At 42.0% G+C, this 19,049-nt stretch overlaps 1 protein-coding gene across 2 annotated transcripts in view; it reads left to right on the top strand.

Annotated features, from left to right (window-relative positions):
* Positions 1–19,049, top strand: part of PARD3 (par-3 family cell polarity regulator) — a 1,241,096-nt gene that overhangs the window by 1,143,812 nt on the left and 78,235 nt on the right. For both annotated transcript variants that reach the window (XM_033931514.1, XM_033931513.1), the window contains one exon: positions 18,284–18,404. In XM_033931514.1, coding sequence (XP_033787405.1) covers positions 18,284–18,404 — 121 coding nt within the window. The remainder of the gene's footprint in view (positions 1–18,283; positions 18,405–19,049) is intronic.

The following is a 19,049-nucleotide window of genomic DNA, read 5'->3' as shown; positions in this document are numbered from 1 at the left end:
AAGAATTAAATTTCTGAATATTAATATGGACAAAAGGGAAATCTATACTTAGGCCTTTCCTCCTGCATTGAGCCTGCTCTCTTGGAGAAAAGTGTGGGTGCATGCGTATTTGCCCCCTAGCTGCTTGTAAGGGCTCCCAGAGCAAGAGAGGAGCAGTAGGAGTCTTTGTTGTCACTACTGTTCATTATCTCTGAGTTGGGGGAGAGTACAAAGGGAGAAAGAGAAAAATATTCACATATACAAGGCAGCAGGAAAGGTACTCACTTTCCAGAGGTGAAGAGGCAGCTCCTGCTCCAAGAGGCATGATTACCTACAACTGCTCAGAAGTGTACACAGCATTCACTTCCTCCACCTCCTCCTATCATTGCAGTCCTATTGCTATCAGTGACACAGTTATAGAGGTCTACAAAATCTTAAATGGAGTAGAATGGGTAAACGTGAATCAATTGCTTTCTTTATCAGCAAGTACAGAGACTAGTGATGTGATAATACTTTTAAAATGAGATATTTTTATTTCACTCAATGAATAGTCAAACTCTGGAACTGATTCCCAGAGGATGTGGAAACAGTAGTTTGCATAACTGGGTTTGAAAATGTTTTGGACAAGCTCCAGGAGGAAAAGTCCATAATCTGCTTTTAAAATAGGCATGAGGAAAGTCACTACTAACTGGTAGCATGGAATCTTGCTACTCATTGGGATTTTGCCAGGTACTTGTGACCTGGATTAGTCTTAGTTGGAAGCATGGCACTGGGCTTGATGAACCCTATTTTTATGTTGTTATGCTCTTATGGTCAACCACATAGTTTTGAATACTGCATTGTATCCTTTTCTCCCTTCACCCTTGCCATTTCCAGATCCCAGCACGATCCCAGGAACCAATGTTCTCTCTAAACTGAAGAAGATCCAGATGAATGGCTAACTTATTCTTCCTGGTGGAGGAGGGAGAGTGGCTGGCGGAGCTCATCAGATATCAAAAACTGAGGCCCAGATTCACTAAAGTCAGTGATCATCTAATGATCATTGCTAAACCAATTTTGACTAGTTTAGCAACAACTGGATTTGCCGACCCAGTGCACAAAATGACTCACTGTGTAGTTTTCTGCACGATTGCTCATTATCCGATCTGGCCATGCAAATAAGGTCATTAATACTGAAATGCTATCTAAACTAGTCAAGCGATTGATGCTCTGACATTGCTTTGTGATGCACAAAAAAAAAGTGATCATGTTTAGCAATGCGAAAAAGCAACTGATCAAGACCAGTCACTTATGTCTTACCGATAGTTCAGCCCTGAAATTAATATAATATTTATAACATTGATACCATAAATACAGTTTTTACAATAGCAAGGTTGTATATGTGTGTTATATGCGCATTGTGAGCATGTGTGTTGAAGGTACATATCTTATGCATGCCCATTAACAGCATAAAATATAAAAGAGAGGGCAGCGAAAAGATGGGACCAATGACAGAAGGCTAAAATTTTCATTCCTCATGATTAAAATATGTACAAGTTGGGTCAGAACATTATACTTTAGAGTACCACCCTCATTTATGCCCCGCATTTGCGTAGTCTGCTGCTACCTCTCCACAAAGCATCAAGGGATTGTCCTTGATGCACTATTTAAAAGTGCATTGAAATACCAGCGTTTGTTAACCACGTGTACTTTGTGTTCCACGGGATGCGTATGCTTGTGCTCAAATGATCAACATTATGGATGGCGGTTGTAGGCTATGATTTATGCAGGCTGCCCTTTCCCTGGGAGGAAGAAAAAAACGATGATGGCAATCAAAGGAGGAAGGACTAGCTGCCACGGAGGAGTCTGACATAGCAAATCTGGTGCATGCGTACATTGTCCTGTATCAACTGAACTATTATGTGCATTTGTGAGAGTCGCTCTCACAGCGATCAATTGGATGGAACTGAACGGAGATTAGGCGAACCTCTGCGCGAATCATTTGTTTGAGCATTGATCGCTGTTTCAGAATCGGCCAAAAAAATCGGCCTACAGTGATCCACACAGTCTTACTGACCGTGTGTAGTGCATCTAACACTGAAAGAAGAGGTCTCAGAGACTGGCAGAGTTCATGCCTCCAGCCACCAAACATTGGCAAAGAAGCTCAGGCTAGGTGAGTAGTTCATGAGTGGGAGAGAGGAGAAAAGGACAGGAATTTAATTTAAAGTCACTCCATGGAGACGTCTCCATCTGGTGGTAAGCTATCCATTGCCACTTGGACTGTTTCAGTCCCTGCTGTTGTGGGGTAAAGGGGTGCAGAGGATGGAGGTTACTACTTGTGGATACCCACATAAAATTGCTGGGAATGTTTGCATGATTTTAGAAGGGTATTGGGAGACACAGAAGGAACCCCCGCTGCTGCCACTGCTCCCTGTGTTGAACCTTATAGAACTTGTAAAGGGGAAGTTCAAGTTCAGGTTTATTTTGATTAATCGCCTATATAAAACTTTCTAGGCGATGTACAATAAAATACAGGTTATAAAAAACATAATATCATATTAGTATTACAAAACATCAGCACAAGTAATTATTAATTAATTAAATAATGTAGAGAAGATTTCTCTTTACCTAAAATTAACAAAACATAACAGGGAGGAAAGGAGGGAAAGAGTTACAATAATTCTCTTAATAGAGGGAAAGGACATATGGAAGAATCGCTTGCAGGGAGAAGTGCCAGTATGCAATACCTGTAGCATGTATTTTTCATTATGTTCGCCTTATAAAGGAGTTACGTAGTTTTGGAAATACTTTTCTAATATTTAGCTAACTGAAAACTCTAAACTCAACAGACCTGTGTTTAACAAGTCTTATTATGAATGAGATAGATGAATTTTTTTTTTTTCCTTCCAAAAATTGCAAATAAAACTGAATTTGGTGGCCTTTGGGCACTTAAAACCAAGATTATCAGTGATAATCTTTACACTGTCCTTTTCCTTCCTGAAGAATAGCAGCCTGCTATGAAAGGTCATGACTTACAAACTGGCAGTGGATGCCATTGTTCTCCCACTTGCCTTTCCCGTTGAGAAGTAATTGCTTAGAACACCAAAAATGATTACAGAAGATTATACCTTTTGAAGGCAATCTTAGCATCTTATTCAATGGAAGTACACAGTCGGTAAAATGTAGCAAGATTTGCTCAGCAATTACTTACCTTGTTATAACTAATTTCAAAATGCCTAAATTGCACATTATTTCTCCACACTCTTTACAGGCCTATGGCAAATGGTGAAAATGGCTGCTTGCTAGATTTTAATCCTGGTTGTTCATTTTCAATAAAATGGGATAACATGTTTTCCCCATCCTATGCATTGTTACCTTTTCATTTCAATTGGAAAATTCCATTTAGACTTTGTGGCTAATTTTTAGCCCCCTACAACGTTGACTGAAACCTTACAAAGGAAAGCAGTTTTTTGCAACAGCATTCTGACTGAGAAGCATTATTGTAATGAAGGTATTTGTACCTAGTCAGCACCTTTAGGCATAGTTTCATTTTCCAAGCAAGAAAATTATAGGTATTTATGGTGTTTCATATCTAATTTTAGTGGAAGGTTAATCTGTAAAAATCAATTAGGTAACCTAAAACTTCGTAGGGGGCTGATTGAAAAGAAAATGGCAGGCTGTCTAACAAACACTTTCACAGCTTACCTCTAAGAGAGTAGATACAATAGGCCCTTCCTATAAATTATTTAAAGTGTGGTTGATGTTCAAGTGTAAATAATAAAACATTATTGAATGTTGGTATGAAACTTTGTTTCATAACTGTATATTGCAGACAACATAAGAATACTTGTCCAAATTTTATAAAAGGTTTTCTTGAAAACTAATATAAGTTGCCTGTGTTTATTTTTTTCATATATCACTTATCAACAGTAAGAGAGAAAAATTATAGAGGTTCTTTAAGCTGCAGTAAAATGTGGTCTTGGTGCGCCCTTACACGGGTCTTTCCCTTGCGCTAGGCCATTTTTACCACAGACTGATTTTCCATTTTCCCAGTTAATGGTCATGCACCTAACTTGAGTCCAGGCTAATCCTTCCTCTAAGGATTGGCCAGGAGCATGCCATTTTTTGTTTGTTTGTTTGAGCAACAAGTTCTAAAAAAAAGTTTTTACATGAGCAACTAGTTCTGAAAACCAGATTTGAAAATATTTTTGTGAGCATCTATATAAAATCTGTGCGTGACACTCCTAGAATATATGAGCAATTGCTCATGTGCTCCGCTTAGAGGGAACATAGGAGCAGGCCTACCTAAAACTAGGGATTCCTTTTATAAAGGTGCATTAGGACTTTAACGCATGGAATGGCGTGCGCTAGACCTTAACGCCAGCATTGAGCTGGCGTTAGTTCTAGAAGCGTAGCGTGGGTTTAGCATGCGGTAATTTTGTACATGTGCTAATTTCTTTAGCATACCTTAGTAAAAGGAGCCCTAGGTGTCTGGCTGCACCCCTGGTTTTCATTTAGTGAAAATGACAAAATACATACATTTTAGTAACTATAGCCATAAAATAAAGTTCAGACCTGTTTAAAGTAAAGTTCAAATGTTTTGAGTACCTACATAGATGTACTGGTGACCTATTGCCTCACTCTGATGCAGGAAATTCAGGAGCAGTTTCCTCTATATATTGATTTAACATTTAAAAATTACTAATATAGGGCTCCTTTTACAAAGCATTTACCGCTGGCTAGTGAGGCAAATGCTCCAATGTCAGAACATTTACCTCGGCCCGCGGAAGAAGCAGCTTTGTAAAAGACAGCAATAGTAAGAAACTTGCAAGCTATGCTGTATTCAGAGTCGACTGTATACTGTTATATGGAACCCATTACACTTGTCAAGTGTGTTTGGCAGAAGCTCGAACTGCTTTATGGGTGAGCTTAGTAAGCTGCAATAAATATATGTATCCTACTAGTTTTGTCTCCTATAATATTTATATGTTGCTGTACTGTCACCAAAAACAAAATTAATTGGTGAATTGTAGCATAATGTAATTGTTTCTGTGACCCTAGTGAAATCCGTGTATGGAATAGTGATCCAGCTGGAGACAGTCAAAAGTACAAAACATTGCAGCAGACTCTTAAAAGGCAGAGATTGACAGCATCATTATTGTTATAATGCAGCAGTGTTTGATATAGACCTGCATCCTGCTGTATGAAATGCAAATTAATATGTAGGACATATCAGCAAAAAATCCATAACTTGTAATGGTGTTATCACTAGTCTTTATTTCCAGTAATAGTACTTTCAAGGTTTATAAGTATTGTTAGGTTCAACTTATATTACATGAATCTGTACTACAGCTCAGAGCTGTAATAATGATTCTAGAGTGGAGGAGGTATGTCTGGGGGATGCAATGATTATGGGGGAGGCCGGTGATATCAGTCTTGGCCCTTGTGGTTGCCCTGGGTCAAGTGTAAAAGCCAACACTGAAATCTTTAGGTCTTGTAAAATGAGGAATACATGTCTAGATTTTGAACCCATCCAAACCACATCCCCTTGCAATCCAGATGTGATGCAGTTCTCCATGTGTAAATAGCAGCTTTCTAAAATTGCTATTTACATATACAGGTGATGTACACACCTGGATGCCACATAAGAATTGCTGCTGCTGGGTCAGACCAGTGGTCCATCATGCCCAGCAGTCTGCTCCCGCGGCGGCCCGTAGGTCAAAGACCAGTGCCCTAATTGAGTCTAGCCTTACATGCGTACATTCTGGTTTAGCAGGAACTTGTCTAACTTTGTCTTGAATCCCTGGAGGGTGTTTTCCCCTATAACAGCCTCCAGAATAGCGTTCCAGTTTTCCACCACTCTCTGGGTGAAGAAGAACTTCCTTACGTTTGTACGGAATCTATCCCCTTTTAACTTTAGAGAGTGCCCTCTCGTTCTCTCTAGCTTGAAGAGGGTGAACAACCTGTCTTTATCTACTAAGTCTATTCCCTTCATTATCTTGAATGTTTCGATCATGTCCCCTCTCAGTCTCCTCTTTTCAAGGGAGAAGAGGGCCAGTTTTTCTAATCTCTCACTGTACGGCAACTCTTCCAGCCCCTTAACCATTTTAGTCGCTCTTCTCTGGATCCTTTTGAGTAGTACTATTTACAAGTGGAGATGTTTCTAAAACAAACATTCTTAAGGTCTTAAATATGTAAATAAAAGCAAGGGGAGCATAAAATATAAACCTTTAAGAAATAAAATATGCAAGGAAACTTGAGAATGATGCAAAGGAAAATATGCAAGGGAAACTTGAGAATGATGGTCCCAGGAGTGAAGCCTCAAGAGCAATCTGAAAAAGTGTTACTTCCTGGTGTGGAGGAGCTGCCTAATAGTTACAGCAGCATGCCTAGAACAGGATGGCCAGGGTTCAGATCCAACTGACTGTCCATGTGGATTAGCACACTGGCTACCTATCTCACACAGAATAATATATAAAATTGCATTGCTAACCTTCAAAATTCAACAAACCAATACACCAATATTCTTATATCGTTATTTACCGTATTTTCACGCAAATAACACGCACCCGTATAAAACGCGCACACGAATATAGCGCGCAGAAATCACGATGATTTGCACAAAAACTTTGATATACCGCGCTCACGGGTATACCGCGCATGCTGCCCGACGCTCCTTTCGCCCGCCCTGACTTTCCGTGCGCTGTCCCGACTCTCCGTTCACCCCCCCTGACTTCCGTGCACTGTCCCCCCTTGAAGGTCTGTCCCCATCCTGAAAGCCTGATGCCCCCCCCCCGACGTCCGATACATCCCTCCCCCCCCCCCCGAAGGACCGCCGACTCCCCAACAATATCGGGCCAGGAGGGAGCCCAAATCCTCCTGGCCACGGCGACCCCCTAACCCCACCCCGCACTACATTACGGGCAGGAGGGATCCCAGGCCCTCCTGCCCTCGACGCAAACCCCCCTCCCCCCCAAGAACCTCCGACCGCCCCCCAGCCGACCCGCGATCCCCCTGGCGACCCCCACGACCCCCCCACCCCCCTTCCCCGTACCTTTGGTAGTTGGGCCAGAAGGGAGCCCAAACCCTCCTGGCCACGGCGACCCCCTAACCCCACCCCGCACTACATTACGGGCAGGAGGGATCCCAGGCCCTCCTGCCCTCGACGCAAACCCCCCTCCCCCCCAAGAACCTCCGACCGCCCCCCAGCCGACCCGCGATCCCCCTGGCGACCCCCACGACCCCCCCACCCCCCTTCCCCGTACCTTTAGTAGTTGGCCGGACAGACGGGAGCCAAACCCGCCTGTCCGGCAGGCAGCCAACGAAGGAATGAGGCCGGATTGGCCCATCCATCCTAAAGCTCCGCCTACTGGTGGGGCCTAAGGCGCGTGGGCCAATCAGAATAGGCCCTGGAGCCTTAGGTCCCACCTGGGGGCGCGGCCTGAGGCACATGGTCGGGTTGGGCCCATGTGCCTCAGGCCGCGCCCCCAGGTGGGACCTAAGGCTCCAGGGCCTATTCTGATTGGCCCACGCGCCTTAGGCCCCACCAGTAGGCGGAGCTTTAGGATGGATGGGCCAATCCGGCCTCATTCCTTCGTTGGCTGCCTGCCGGACAGGCGGGTTTGGCTCCCGTCTGTCCGGCCAACTACTAAAGGTACGGGGAAGGGGGGTGGGGGGGTCGTGGGGGTCGCCAGGGGGATCGCGGGTCGGCTGGGGGGCGGTCGGAGGTTCTTGGGGGGGAGGGGGGTTTGCGTCGAGGGCAGGAGGGCCTGGGATCCCTCCTGCCCGTAATGTAGTGCGGGGTGGGGTTAGGGGGTCGCCGTGGCCAGGAGGGTTTGGGCTCCCTTCTGGCCCAACTACCAAAGGTACGGGGAAGGGGGGTGGGGGGTCGTGGGGGTCGCCAGGGGGATCGCGGGTCGGCTGGGAGGCGGTCGGAGGTTCTTGGGGGGGAGGGGGGTTTGCGTCGAGGGCAGGAGGGCCTGGGATCCCTCCTGCCCGTAATGTAGTGCGGGGTGGGGTTAGGGGGTCGCCGTGGCCAGGAGGGTCTGGGCTCCCTTCTGGCCCGATATTGTCGGGAAGTCGGCGGTCGTTCGGGGTGGGGGTGCGAGTGGTCCTGCCGGGGGGGGGGGATGTATCGGACGTCGGGGAGTCGGCCGGGCAAGAGGGCTTGGGCTCCCTCTTGCTCCGATCGTGGGTGCGGATGGGAGCGCGTGCGAGCGGTCGTTCGGGGTGGGGGTGCGAGCGGTCCTGCTGGGGGGGTGAATCGGGCGTCGGGCGGGGTGGGAACTATGTTTTAAAACTTTGGTATACCGCGCTCACACATATAACGCGCGAGGGGTATGCGCGGTAGGTAAAAACGCGTATAACGCGCGCGTTATATGCGTGAAAATACGGTAATACCATATTCTCCAGCTAGATCTCTAAGATTAACAGATCAGCATCTGCTGACCATTCCGTGTCTGAAAATAATAGGCACTAGAAGAACTACAATTTTTTCTATCCTAGCACCCCAGCTTTGGAACAAGCTACCAATTTATCTACGTGCTGAAACCTCTTTAGAAAAATTTAAAAGCACACTAAAAAGCCACCTATACAAAGATGCATATGAGTCATAGATTGGATAACTTTTTCTATCAACAATCTTAGGATCAAACACTTAAATTTAACCAGATCTGTATATAGGTCATAATTTCTCCTATTCACTTTTAGACCTAGTTTTATTTAAAATATTTCTAATTACCCTCCCGATGTTGTTTCTCCTTAAATGTTTTTCTATTTTCCTAAACAATTGTAATTCACCCTCTCTTTCCTTATGTATCACTATTTAATTATGTATATCGACTGTATGTTTATTGGTATAAATTGTTTTGTCCCCCCAAATTATTATTGTTATACGCATTGAAAATATTTGATATTGCGTTTACATCAAAATTTTAATAAACTTGAAACATGATTAGGGCAAGTCACAACCTTCCACTGTCTCAGGTATATTTAAATCCTACTGGACATCCTGAATGGCCTCATGATTCCCATTGGAAGAAGTGGGAGACAAAGGAAATGTTTGATTTCAAAACATATGGGACAGGTACAGGGATATTAAGGACTAATTGAAATCTGTTTTAAGTAGGGCAGAGAATGGTGATGGGTCTTCTGATCTTTGGACTAGATTCACTAAGCCCACCGATCGTGTTTGTGGTTGTGGTACCGACCCGATTCACTAACCTCTGTGCCGATCATCCTCCGATCCGTGCATGCAAATGAGGGGAAATGGCATGCAAAATAGGAAGGACACAATTCACTAGACTAAAGAAGACACACTAACTGTGTTGGCTGATCCAAAAACAAGCGACTGGTGAGGACCAGTTGCTTGAGCAAAAACCCTGCTCTCTGCCTCGACTCTCCCTGCCTTAGAAACATAGAAACATAGTGGCAGAAAAGGGCTATAGCCCACCAAGTCTGCCCATTCCAAAGTATTCACTCCCGAATTTACTCCCTTAAAGATCCCACGTGAGCATCCCATTTACTCTTAAAATCCTTCACGCTCCTGGCTTCAACAACCTGCAGTGGGAGTTTGTTCCACTGATCCACCACTCTTTCGGTGAAGAAGTACTTTCTGGAGTCTCCTTGAAACTTCCCTCCTCTGATCTTCAGCGGATGCCCTCTGGTGGTCGAGGGACCCATAAGACAGAAGATATCATCTTCCGACTCAATGCGACCCGTGATGTACTTAAACGTTTCAATCATGTCTCCCCTTTCTCTTCGTTCCTCAAGTGAGTATAGTCGCAACTTCTTTAGTCTTTCTTCATACGTTAGATCCTTTAGCCCCGAGACCATCCTGGTGGCCATTCGCTGAACCGACTCGATCCTCAGCATGTCTTTACGGTAGTGTGGTCTCCAGAATTGAACACAGTACTCCAAGTGAGGCCTCACCATGGATCTGTACAATGGCATAATGACTTCAGGTCTCCTGCTGACAAAACCTCTGCGGATGCCTTGCCCTGCCCCATTCTCTCTGCCCCCACTCTTTTATGCTGGCCACCCTGCTCTTTGCCCAATGCTGGCCGCACTGTTCTCTGCCCCAATTCTCCTGCTTGCCGCCCCGCTCACTGCCCCGACTCTCCTGCTTGCCGCCCTTCCCTGCAATGCGAGCCCATGGTTTTAACCTGCTTTAAAACCACAGGTTAAAACCACAGGCTTGCAAGTAAAAAAGTTGAAAAAAAGCACAGGCAGCAACCACATGCACAGACCATCTACAGGCAAAGTATATGGTCTGCGCATGCGTCAGGATCGCTCTCCAGCAATCCGTGTCTTCGGTGAGGGGCGTGTCTCCGATCGCCCTCATTTGTATGAGAGTGCATTGTGGATCAGTCGGCCTGCCTCAGATCGCCCACAAATCGGGTAGGATCGGTGGGCTTAGTGAATCTAGCCCTTTATCTGCTGACATGTTCTTTGTTTCTATTTTTGAAAAGGTGTTGATAAACTACTTTTCAGAGTGTTTTCCTGTTATGCTATTACAAAGTACCAAGCAGATAACATGCATTTTTATTTGTCATAGAAGCTGTGAATTGGGCGTTTGTACCTTTATATGTGGTGTTAGGTGACAATAGGGTTCCTATTTTTTATTTTTCCAAACAAAGAAAGTGCAAACCTGCCACAAGGCATACTGTGCTCAGCAGTAATGCATAGCAGAGAGAGCTAGAGCTCATGAAATAGGCACCGGTAGCAGAACTGATGAAAAAATAATCCTTTACATTAGCACTGGTCATTTAAAAGCTTTCATTGGGAACTAAAGCTCACATGCATATTATATTGGCTGTAGCATATGCTATCAAACTGATCAAGGTCTGTTTAATAGACCTGTCAGAAAATAAACTACAAGAATGATGTGATCTTATTGATTGGAAAAGTAATCAAAATGAATCTATCGACAGGACAGTCAAATGTTTCTAATGAAATAGGCAGCTGAGCTTCTGACAGTTGCATAGTGTTTCATATAGTACAGCAATACTGGTGTCCATGTTTGAGATGGCTTGATTCTGTTGTTTTTCTCCATCAATTCCTATTTAGTAATATTTGTTATTTTTTTAATTGTTTATGTGGCATGGAACTTTCTAGTGATAGTCATTGCTGCTTTATCCTAGGTTGTATGGATCCGTGTAGATATACAGTCAAACCTTGGTTTGCAAGCATAATTCGTTCCAGAAGCATGCTTGTAATCCAAAGCACTCGTATATCAAAGCGAATTTCCCCATAGGAAATAATGGAAACTCAGACAATTCGTTCCACAACCCAAAAACTTTAATACAAAATACTATACGTACTTGTATTGCAAGACCTTGCTCATTTAGAACAGTCACTACACTCCTGAAAGAACCATTGGCTCAATTGTGATGATGTGACACGTATATACTGTATGTACTCGTATTGCATGACTTTGCTTGTTTAGAAAAGTCACTACACTCTTACAGTGTCAGAGAGAGAAGAACCATCGGCTCAGTTGTGATGTGTGTATACTGTATATATTTGTATTGCAAGACACTGCTTGTATTTCAAGACATTGCTTGTATATCAAGTTAAAATTTAATAAAATGTTTTGCTTGTCTTGCAAAACACTTGCAAACCAAGTTACTTGCAATCCAAGGTTTTACTGTATAAGTAATTCATTTTATTTTTCCCACAATATAGAATTTTTATTAAAGATTTTAAATGGTATCTAGAAAATAAATTATTAGAAGGAAATTAAACTACTATACATATAATATACTCTCTTTCTACCTTTTTCTCTTCCTTCCAACAGCCATCTCCTGGCCTTCAGATTTCTAACTCAGCTGTAACCCATCCCAACTGGGGCTAAGGCTTTTATTTATTAGGGTGTCCACTGTATTTCTTTTATTTATGTTTTTTGTGGTTGGTATTTTGTGTAATGGTTTTACTGTCATAATCTTTATCTGCTTTAGGCTTTAAAATAGAAGAAAAATTCATGATGGATTACCAGAATGGATTACACTCATAGATCCCATGGACGCGTCCTCTCGTGGTGTAACAGGAAACCCACCACAAAAGGGGAGAGTACAGGGCCAGTGAATGTTTATGTTCAGAGTATGCGACATAAATGTCCCCTGGCCATTTTCAAAAAGATAAGTGGCATATTGCTAATAAGATTAAAGAGAAAGAGAGTGTATATCACATCTCCCTCCTGCCGCACTGCTGCTATGGAAAGGGAGAGGGGGGGGGGGTAGTTGCATTGGGAGGAGAGAGTAGGCATTTCATGCAGCCAGTCAGGATTCTGAGTTACGTATCTTGTCTGCTACCTCAGGCTCCTATCTGCACTTCCGAAAACTATTTATTTATTTTAAAATCCTTTTGAAAATTTTTCATAAGGAAAAAAGAAAACATAAGAACGTGATACAAACATAACAATAGGTACAAGCACCTATGTACAATAGGCATAGAAAAACAGCTATATGAAGCCATAAGAGCAAGTAAAACAAGAATAGTAAATACCCAGAAAATGCCCAGAGAGACTCATTGACCTAGACACATTAGAATCATCCAGTGTGCTCTCTGAACGCACGGCTGCTTGACTCTTCAGCTCCTGCTGTCCTTTCAAGATCACCTTTTTTTAACGAACTGCTGATGCCAAAATCATTCTTATACGATATTTGTTTCATTTATACTAATATCTAAGATGAAAAAAACCCAAACAAATTGGAATCTGCTTTTGCCCTACCATCTACTTCTAAACATTTGAAGTTCAACCTGCAGTCACCAGAAAAAGCAGGCAAGATGGATTCCCCTGTGCTTTCTGAAGATAACATCATGGCGAAGCTTAAAACAATTAAAGACCTTCTAAACAATCATATGGCTATCTCCCGAGACATGAGGGAAGAGCTGGAAATCATTCACACTCAGTTATCCATTTCTCAGCAAACAATCACTCAATTATCAGAAAGAAATACCAAAATTGAAGAAATGATCCCTAAATTCAATCCAATTCTACTTCTATTTCTAAGCTGCAAGAAGATATTAAAGATCTTTCTAACCACAGCAGATGGAATAATATAAGAATTTTAGGTCTGCCTGAAAATACAGAGGGCAACGATCTTTCATTTTTCCAAAAACTACTTTGTTTGTAAGATTTGGAGGAAATTAATGATTAAATCACAAATTTTGTAATTCGCTAATTTGTACATTCTCTTGCTTATGTAAACCACATCAATCTGGAAGGTTCTGCGGTCTATACATGTACTATAATGTAATGCATCCCTCCTGTCATTTTTGCTGCCATGTGGAGGAGGAGGGGTGGGGGGCGCAGTGGCATGCAAATTTGATAGTGCATCGATTGCTGCTGAAGAATCGGCTAGAGAATTGGCCAACAGCAATCAAGGTGCTATCTTTAGTGCATCTAGCCCTAAATCTACAGTACATAAGAACATAAGAATTGTTGCTGCTGGGTCAGACCAGTGGTCCATCATGTTAAGCAGTCTGCTCACAAGGCGGCTGTTACGTCAGAGACCAGTGCCCTGAGTCTAGCTTTACCTGTGTACGTTCTGGTTCAGCAGGAACTTGTCTAACTTTGTCTTGAATCCCTAGAGGGTGTTTTCCTCTATAACAGCCTCCGGAAGAGCGTTCCAGTTTTCTACCACTCTCTGGGTGAAGAAGAACTTCCTTACGTTTGTATGGAATCTATCCCCTTTTAACTTTAGAGAGTGCCCTCTTGTTCTCTCTACCTTGGAGAGAGTGAACAACCTGTCTTTATCTACTAAGTCTATTCCCATCATTACCTTGAACGTTTCAATCATGTCCCCTCTCAGTCTCCTCTTTTCAAGGGAGAAGAGGCCCATTTTCTCTAATCTCTCATTGTATGGCAACTCCTCCAGTCCCTTAACCATTTTAGGCACTCTTCTCTGGACTCTCTCGAGTAGTACCATGTCCTTCTTCATGTACGACGACCAGTGCTGGACGCAGTGTTCCAGGTGGGGGCATACCATGGCCCGGTACAGCGGCATGATAACCTTCTCTGATCTGTTTGTGATCCCCTTCTTAATTATTCCTAGCTTTCTGTTCACCCTTTTCGCCGCTGCCGCACACAGACGGCTTCATTGACTTGTCTACCAGTACTCCTAAGTCTCTTTTCTGGGGGGTCTCACTGAGTACTGCACTGGACATCCTGTATTCGTGTATAAGATTTTTGTTACCGACATGCATCACCTTACACTTATCCACGTTAAACCTCATTTGCCATGTCGCAGCCCATTTCTCGAGCATGTTTATGTCACATTGCAGGTCTTCGTAATTCTTTTGCATCCTCACTACTCTGAATAACTTTATATCGTCTGCAAATTTAATCACCTCACTTGTCGTATCAATTTCCAGGTCGTTTATAAATATATTGAAGAGCATGGGTCCAAGCACTGAACCCTGCGTCACTCCACTCGTGACACTTTTCCCCTACTCTCTGTTTCCTATCCGCCAACCAGGTTTTAATCCACGTAAGTATTTCACCCTCGATTCCATGGCTCACAATTTTACGAAGTAGTTGTTCATGCGGGACCTTGTCGAACGCCTTTTGAAAATCCAGATATACATTGGGTGAAAAAAATATTTTCTCCTGTTTTAAATACTGTAGTACATAATTTCATTGTGTATGCCAAGGTCTTTTTACTCTTTAAGAGTGAACATTTTATTTGTGTTTACCTGCTTCACACCACTGATAATTTTATAGACCTCTCTTATCCCCTCTCAGCCGTCTCTTTTACAAGTTGAAGAGTCCAAACCTCTTTAGCCTTTCTTCATATAAGGTGTTCCATCTCCTTTATCATTTTGGTCATTCTTCACTGTACCCATTCTAATTCCACTATGGGACTTATTTAAAAAAAACAAAAAAAACTTAAGGAAGTACCATAAGTGGCAGATGGACATTTTTATCGCCAAACTCTTCCAATTTGCCATTTTTGAAACATATTTTCAAGATGGATTTTATGCTGTTTATCTGCAGTTTGTCTAAATCTCAAGGTTGCATGTTAAAAGTGTGGTGTGAGCAGCATTAGTGTGGGTTTATGATCTAGATTTTTTTTCCCCACAATTGAACATTTTAGAATACGTCAAGTTCACAATTTAGATGTTTGGTGCTAGACCTGTTTTAACAATGAATAAGTGCCAAAGATTCCCAAATTAACCAGAGAATCACTGGAGGGATGAAGACCTGACCCCTACTCCCCCTACTTCCCCATTGGTCACTGACCCCATATTGCTTTGAAAACTAATCACCTTCTCTCTTCAACCTATAAAGAGACCTCCTCCATTTTTCTAAGATCTCATCGCTGTACACAGCTGGGCATGTGGCCTCAACAGTATATAAAACTCAAATTCCCCCTTTACAAAACAATTGTCTTCTATCAAAAGCATATGGGAATCAAACTTGAATATTCAAATCACATGGGATTACTTTTGGAAATAAACACTGAGACCTTTATCATCAGCTTCAACTCTCTCCAATGTATGTAAAATAGACTCCTCGTAAAATGTCCTTAGCAGGCTTATCATAGAAAGACATTTGTTGTAATTGGATCAGAGCAGTGAGCAGTGATTCTACTCATGAATCCAGCCCACTTCTGTTAACACCTTCCTTAGCTCCACAGATCCAGTTCCTTCTTGTCTTCAAATTAAGCATTTTTACATGTTGAAAATGGTGGTTCTAAAATTGTGTAAGGGTACATATACACAAAAAGATTCATCTATACATTATGGGCCGGATTCTACAAATGGCACCGATATTGGCAGACACCTAAAAAATGACCGCCAATCGCATCTTAATCATGCAACGGTACCATTTGTATAATCGTGGCTACCTCAAACATAGGTGCCAGAAATATAGGCCAGGGTTTTGAAGGCCTACATTTCAGGTGCTTATGTTTGACATGAATTACATCTACAGAAGCACGTGAGAACATCAAAGGTCATTTCCAGCATTAACCATGCCTACTTCAACCTTAGGCATTCTAAGATGCCCCAATATATGCGATCAAGGCACCGTTTTTTGAGGCATTGGCGGGTGCCTACATTTTTTTTATTATCATTTTTTATGGCTTTATCATTTAAGTTAGATGGCAAAAGGATGCCTATTGCCACCTAACTTAGGGCACCATTTATAGAATATGGCCCTATATCTATATCTGGGTATCAGTATTCTTAGGGGTGTAATTAGGCATAGAAAGGGTAGAGTTGTAATATATGTACATCATTTTTAAAATATACGTGTGCCTATGTACAGTACATGCACATACTTATGCCATCTTTGAAAGCAGGTATAAACTTGTGCAAGAGCATTTCTGCATTACTGAGAATTATCCTAGGAGATTATTCTATGAGGGCAGGTAATCTATGGTGCCTTTATAAAATATCATAAAATAGGGATCACATTTTTAAATTTCCCCTTTAATACCACAGTGCACTAATCTTGGAGAAAGCCAATCATATTTTCTTTTCACATTTGTATTATGTATAAAATTATGAATTAAAGTTATGACAGAAGCCATATCAGGATGCTATCTCAAACATCTACAGAGTCAACTAGTCTAAAAGATATTTGGAGCATTGAGACAAAGCAGCAAATTTCTGCTACTCAATGGCCACGGATTTGGACTTGGAGAATGAGATGTAAGGTGTCAGTGTCTATGAGGCAAACATGGGGCTCCTTTTACTATGCCATGTTAGGGCCTTAATGCGCAGAATAGCGCGCGCTAAATTGCCATGCGTGCTAGACCTTAACGCCAGTATTGAGCTGGTATTATTCTAGAAGCATACCGCGCAGTTTAGCGCATGGTAATTTTGTGTGTGTGCTAAAAATGCTAGCGCACCTTAGTAAAAAGAACCCATGGTTTTGTTTGTTGCATAGAAGTTTTTGGAGCTCTGTTAGATTACAAAAATTAGATAGTTCTAAATCAAATAGATGCTGGCACTGTCGTCTCGATATAGGGACACTGGATCATCTGCTCTTCTTTTGTCCCTTGATACTTAAATTTTGGCGAAACATTTGGGATCAAATAAATAGAATACTGCAAGTTCCTTTGGCATTGACGTATGACATGGTGCTGTTTGGTACGTTATTGAGGGCCAAGAGTCCAATAACTCCATATAGCAATAGACTACTTCTCATCATGACGGGAGTTGCCAAGGTGATACCAGGAAATACTTCTTCACCGAAAGGGTGATTGATCAATGGAATGGTCTTCCACGCCAGGTGGTCGAGGCCAGTAGTGTGCTCAACTTCATGAGTCGATGGGACAAACAGGTAGGTTTGTTACAGAGTTATGCTTAAAAGATGGATTCTCAAGGGAGGGAGGGTTCTTGAGTGGGCAGACTTGTTGGGCCGCCGACCCTTTTCTGCCGTCATACTCTATGTTTCTATACAGCTTATTTTGAAAAATTGGGACAGGTTAAACTATATTTTTTGGTGGGAATCCTCGTGCCAAACTTATAAATTTGAACGTATGAGTGCAATACAATTGGGGCATCATAAGAAATTCAAGGAGGTTTGGGACGCATTGACAAAATTTTGTAAAGATTGATCATTAGTTTTAGCCCTTTGTTTATATACATCCAGGATGGGTGGGTGGGAGGGGGGATATGCCTTTAATTTATTATTTGATTGCAAGTTTGTTTGACTTGATCATTTGTATTACTCTTGATTGTCTTTATACTGTATGAAAGGGTGGGTGGGTGGGGGGAATGGATATGTATTTATTATATCATTTGATGGAATTAAGTGCTATTTATTTTATACATTGTTTGATAATATGTTGCACTTGATGTTGGTTTTTAAAATGAATAAAGATATGGGGGAAAAATACCCCATCTACAGAGCCTTCTAGTTCAATTAACCTATGAAACTGAATGCCAAATTGTGAACTATCAAGACTAGTTACTGAAGGGGTTTCAAAATATTAACTTGGTTTCTGTTTATTCTTGCATGTCCTTTGTTTTTGTTCAAATGTATGACTGTATATTTTTTTGAAAACTCATATTCACACCTTTAATTTCTTCTTGTTATGTTTACGCATTGTGTATATCAGTATGAGACTTGTGTAAAGTTCTGATCAGAATCCATCAGGCAGCAGTTCCCTATGGTGAAAGTCAAGAAGTAGATTTCCTAAAGTTCACATACTAATATTTCCTCAGGTTTCAAATATTAGAATGAAAAAAGGGCAGTTGTCATAAGTTTTGTTACTGTTATGTGACAATTTTCTTAAAGTTTTGTTGATAATAGTATTGCTTTGAAGTTAACCAACTGCTTTGGGTTTCTTTTCTTTTCTTCTTATATTAGCAACAGATCAACACCCAGCAACCACGATCGGATACAGCGTCTCAGGCAAGAATTTCAGCAAGCAAAGCAAGAGGATGATGTAGAAGACCGGAGACGTACCTACAGTTTTGAACAGCAATGGGTGAGTGTTTTTATTGTCCCAGGGCTTTCACTAAGAACAGCCACTTCCAGTATTGACCTTAGTCCTTCATGCAACATTGATCCAAGTTCCTGCGACCCTTGAACCTCTAGCTTTTTTTTTTCTTATCTTCATCTACAATCTGCCTTTGCTAATTTAATTTCATATCTTGCCTAGCCATCTGCCCTTCACTTTAAGGGCTTTCATTTGCTCTCTGGCACGGCAGAGTATAGTATCTTTACTCTATCTAAAATATCATATTCCTTAGTTTGTGCCTCGGGGCAATGTGTAGATATGAATGTTGATGTATTTGAATCTTCATTCTTCAAAAATATAATGGCAAAGAAGCTTGAAATTATTGATATTCTTCCTGGAATATACTAGAAGACTGTATGAACAATAGAAATTGCTTTAGATAAAAAAAAAAAAAAATCTATTTTTGTATATATGAAAGAGTGAGGGCTCCTTTTACTAAGCAGCGCTAGCAGTTTTAGCAAGCTTAGCGCGCACTACATTGCCACGCACGCTAGACGCTAACGCCACCATTGAGCTAGCGTTAGTTCTAGCTGCATAGCGTGGGGTTAGCGTACGCTAATATTCTGCATGCGCTAAAAATGCTACCGCAGCTTAGTAAAAGAAGCCATGAAT

The sequence above is a fragment of the Geotrypetes seraphini genome, chromosome 2 (assembly GCF_902459505.1).
Source record: "Geotrypetes seraphini chromosome 2, aGeoSer1.1, whole genome shotgun sequence".
In the NCBI taxonomy this organism is placed as follows: domain Eukaryota; kingdom Metazoa; phylum Chordata; class Amphibia; order Gymnophiona; family Dermophiidae; genus Geotrypetes; species Geotrypetes seraphini.
This window is presented reverse-complemented; position numbering and strand designations above follow the sequence as displayed.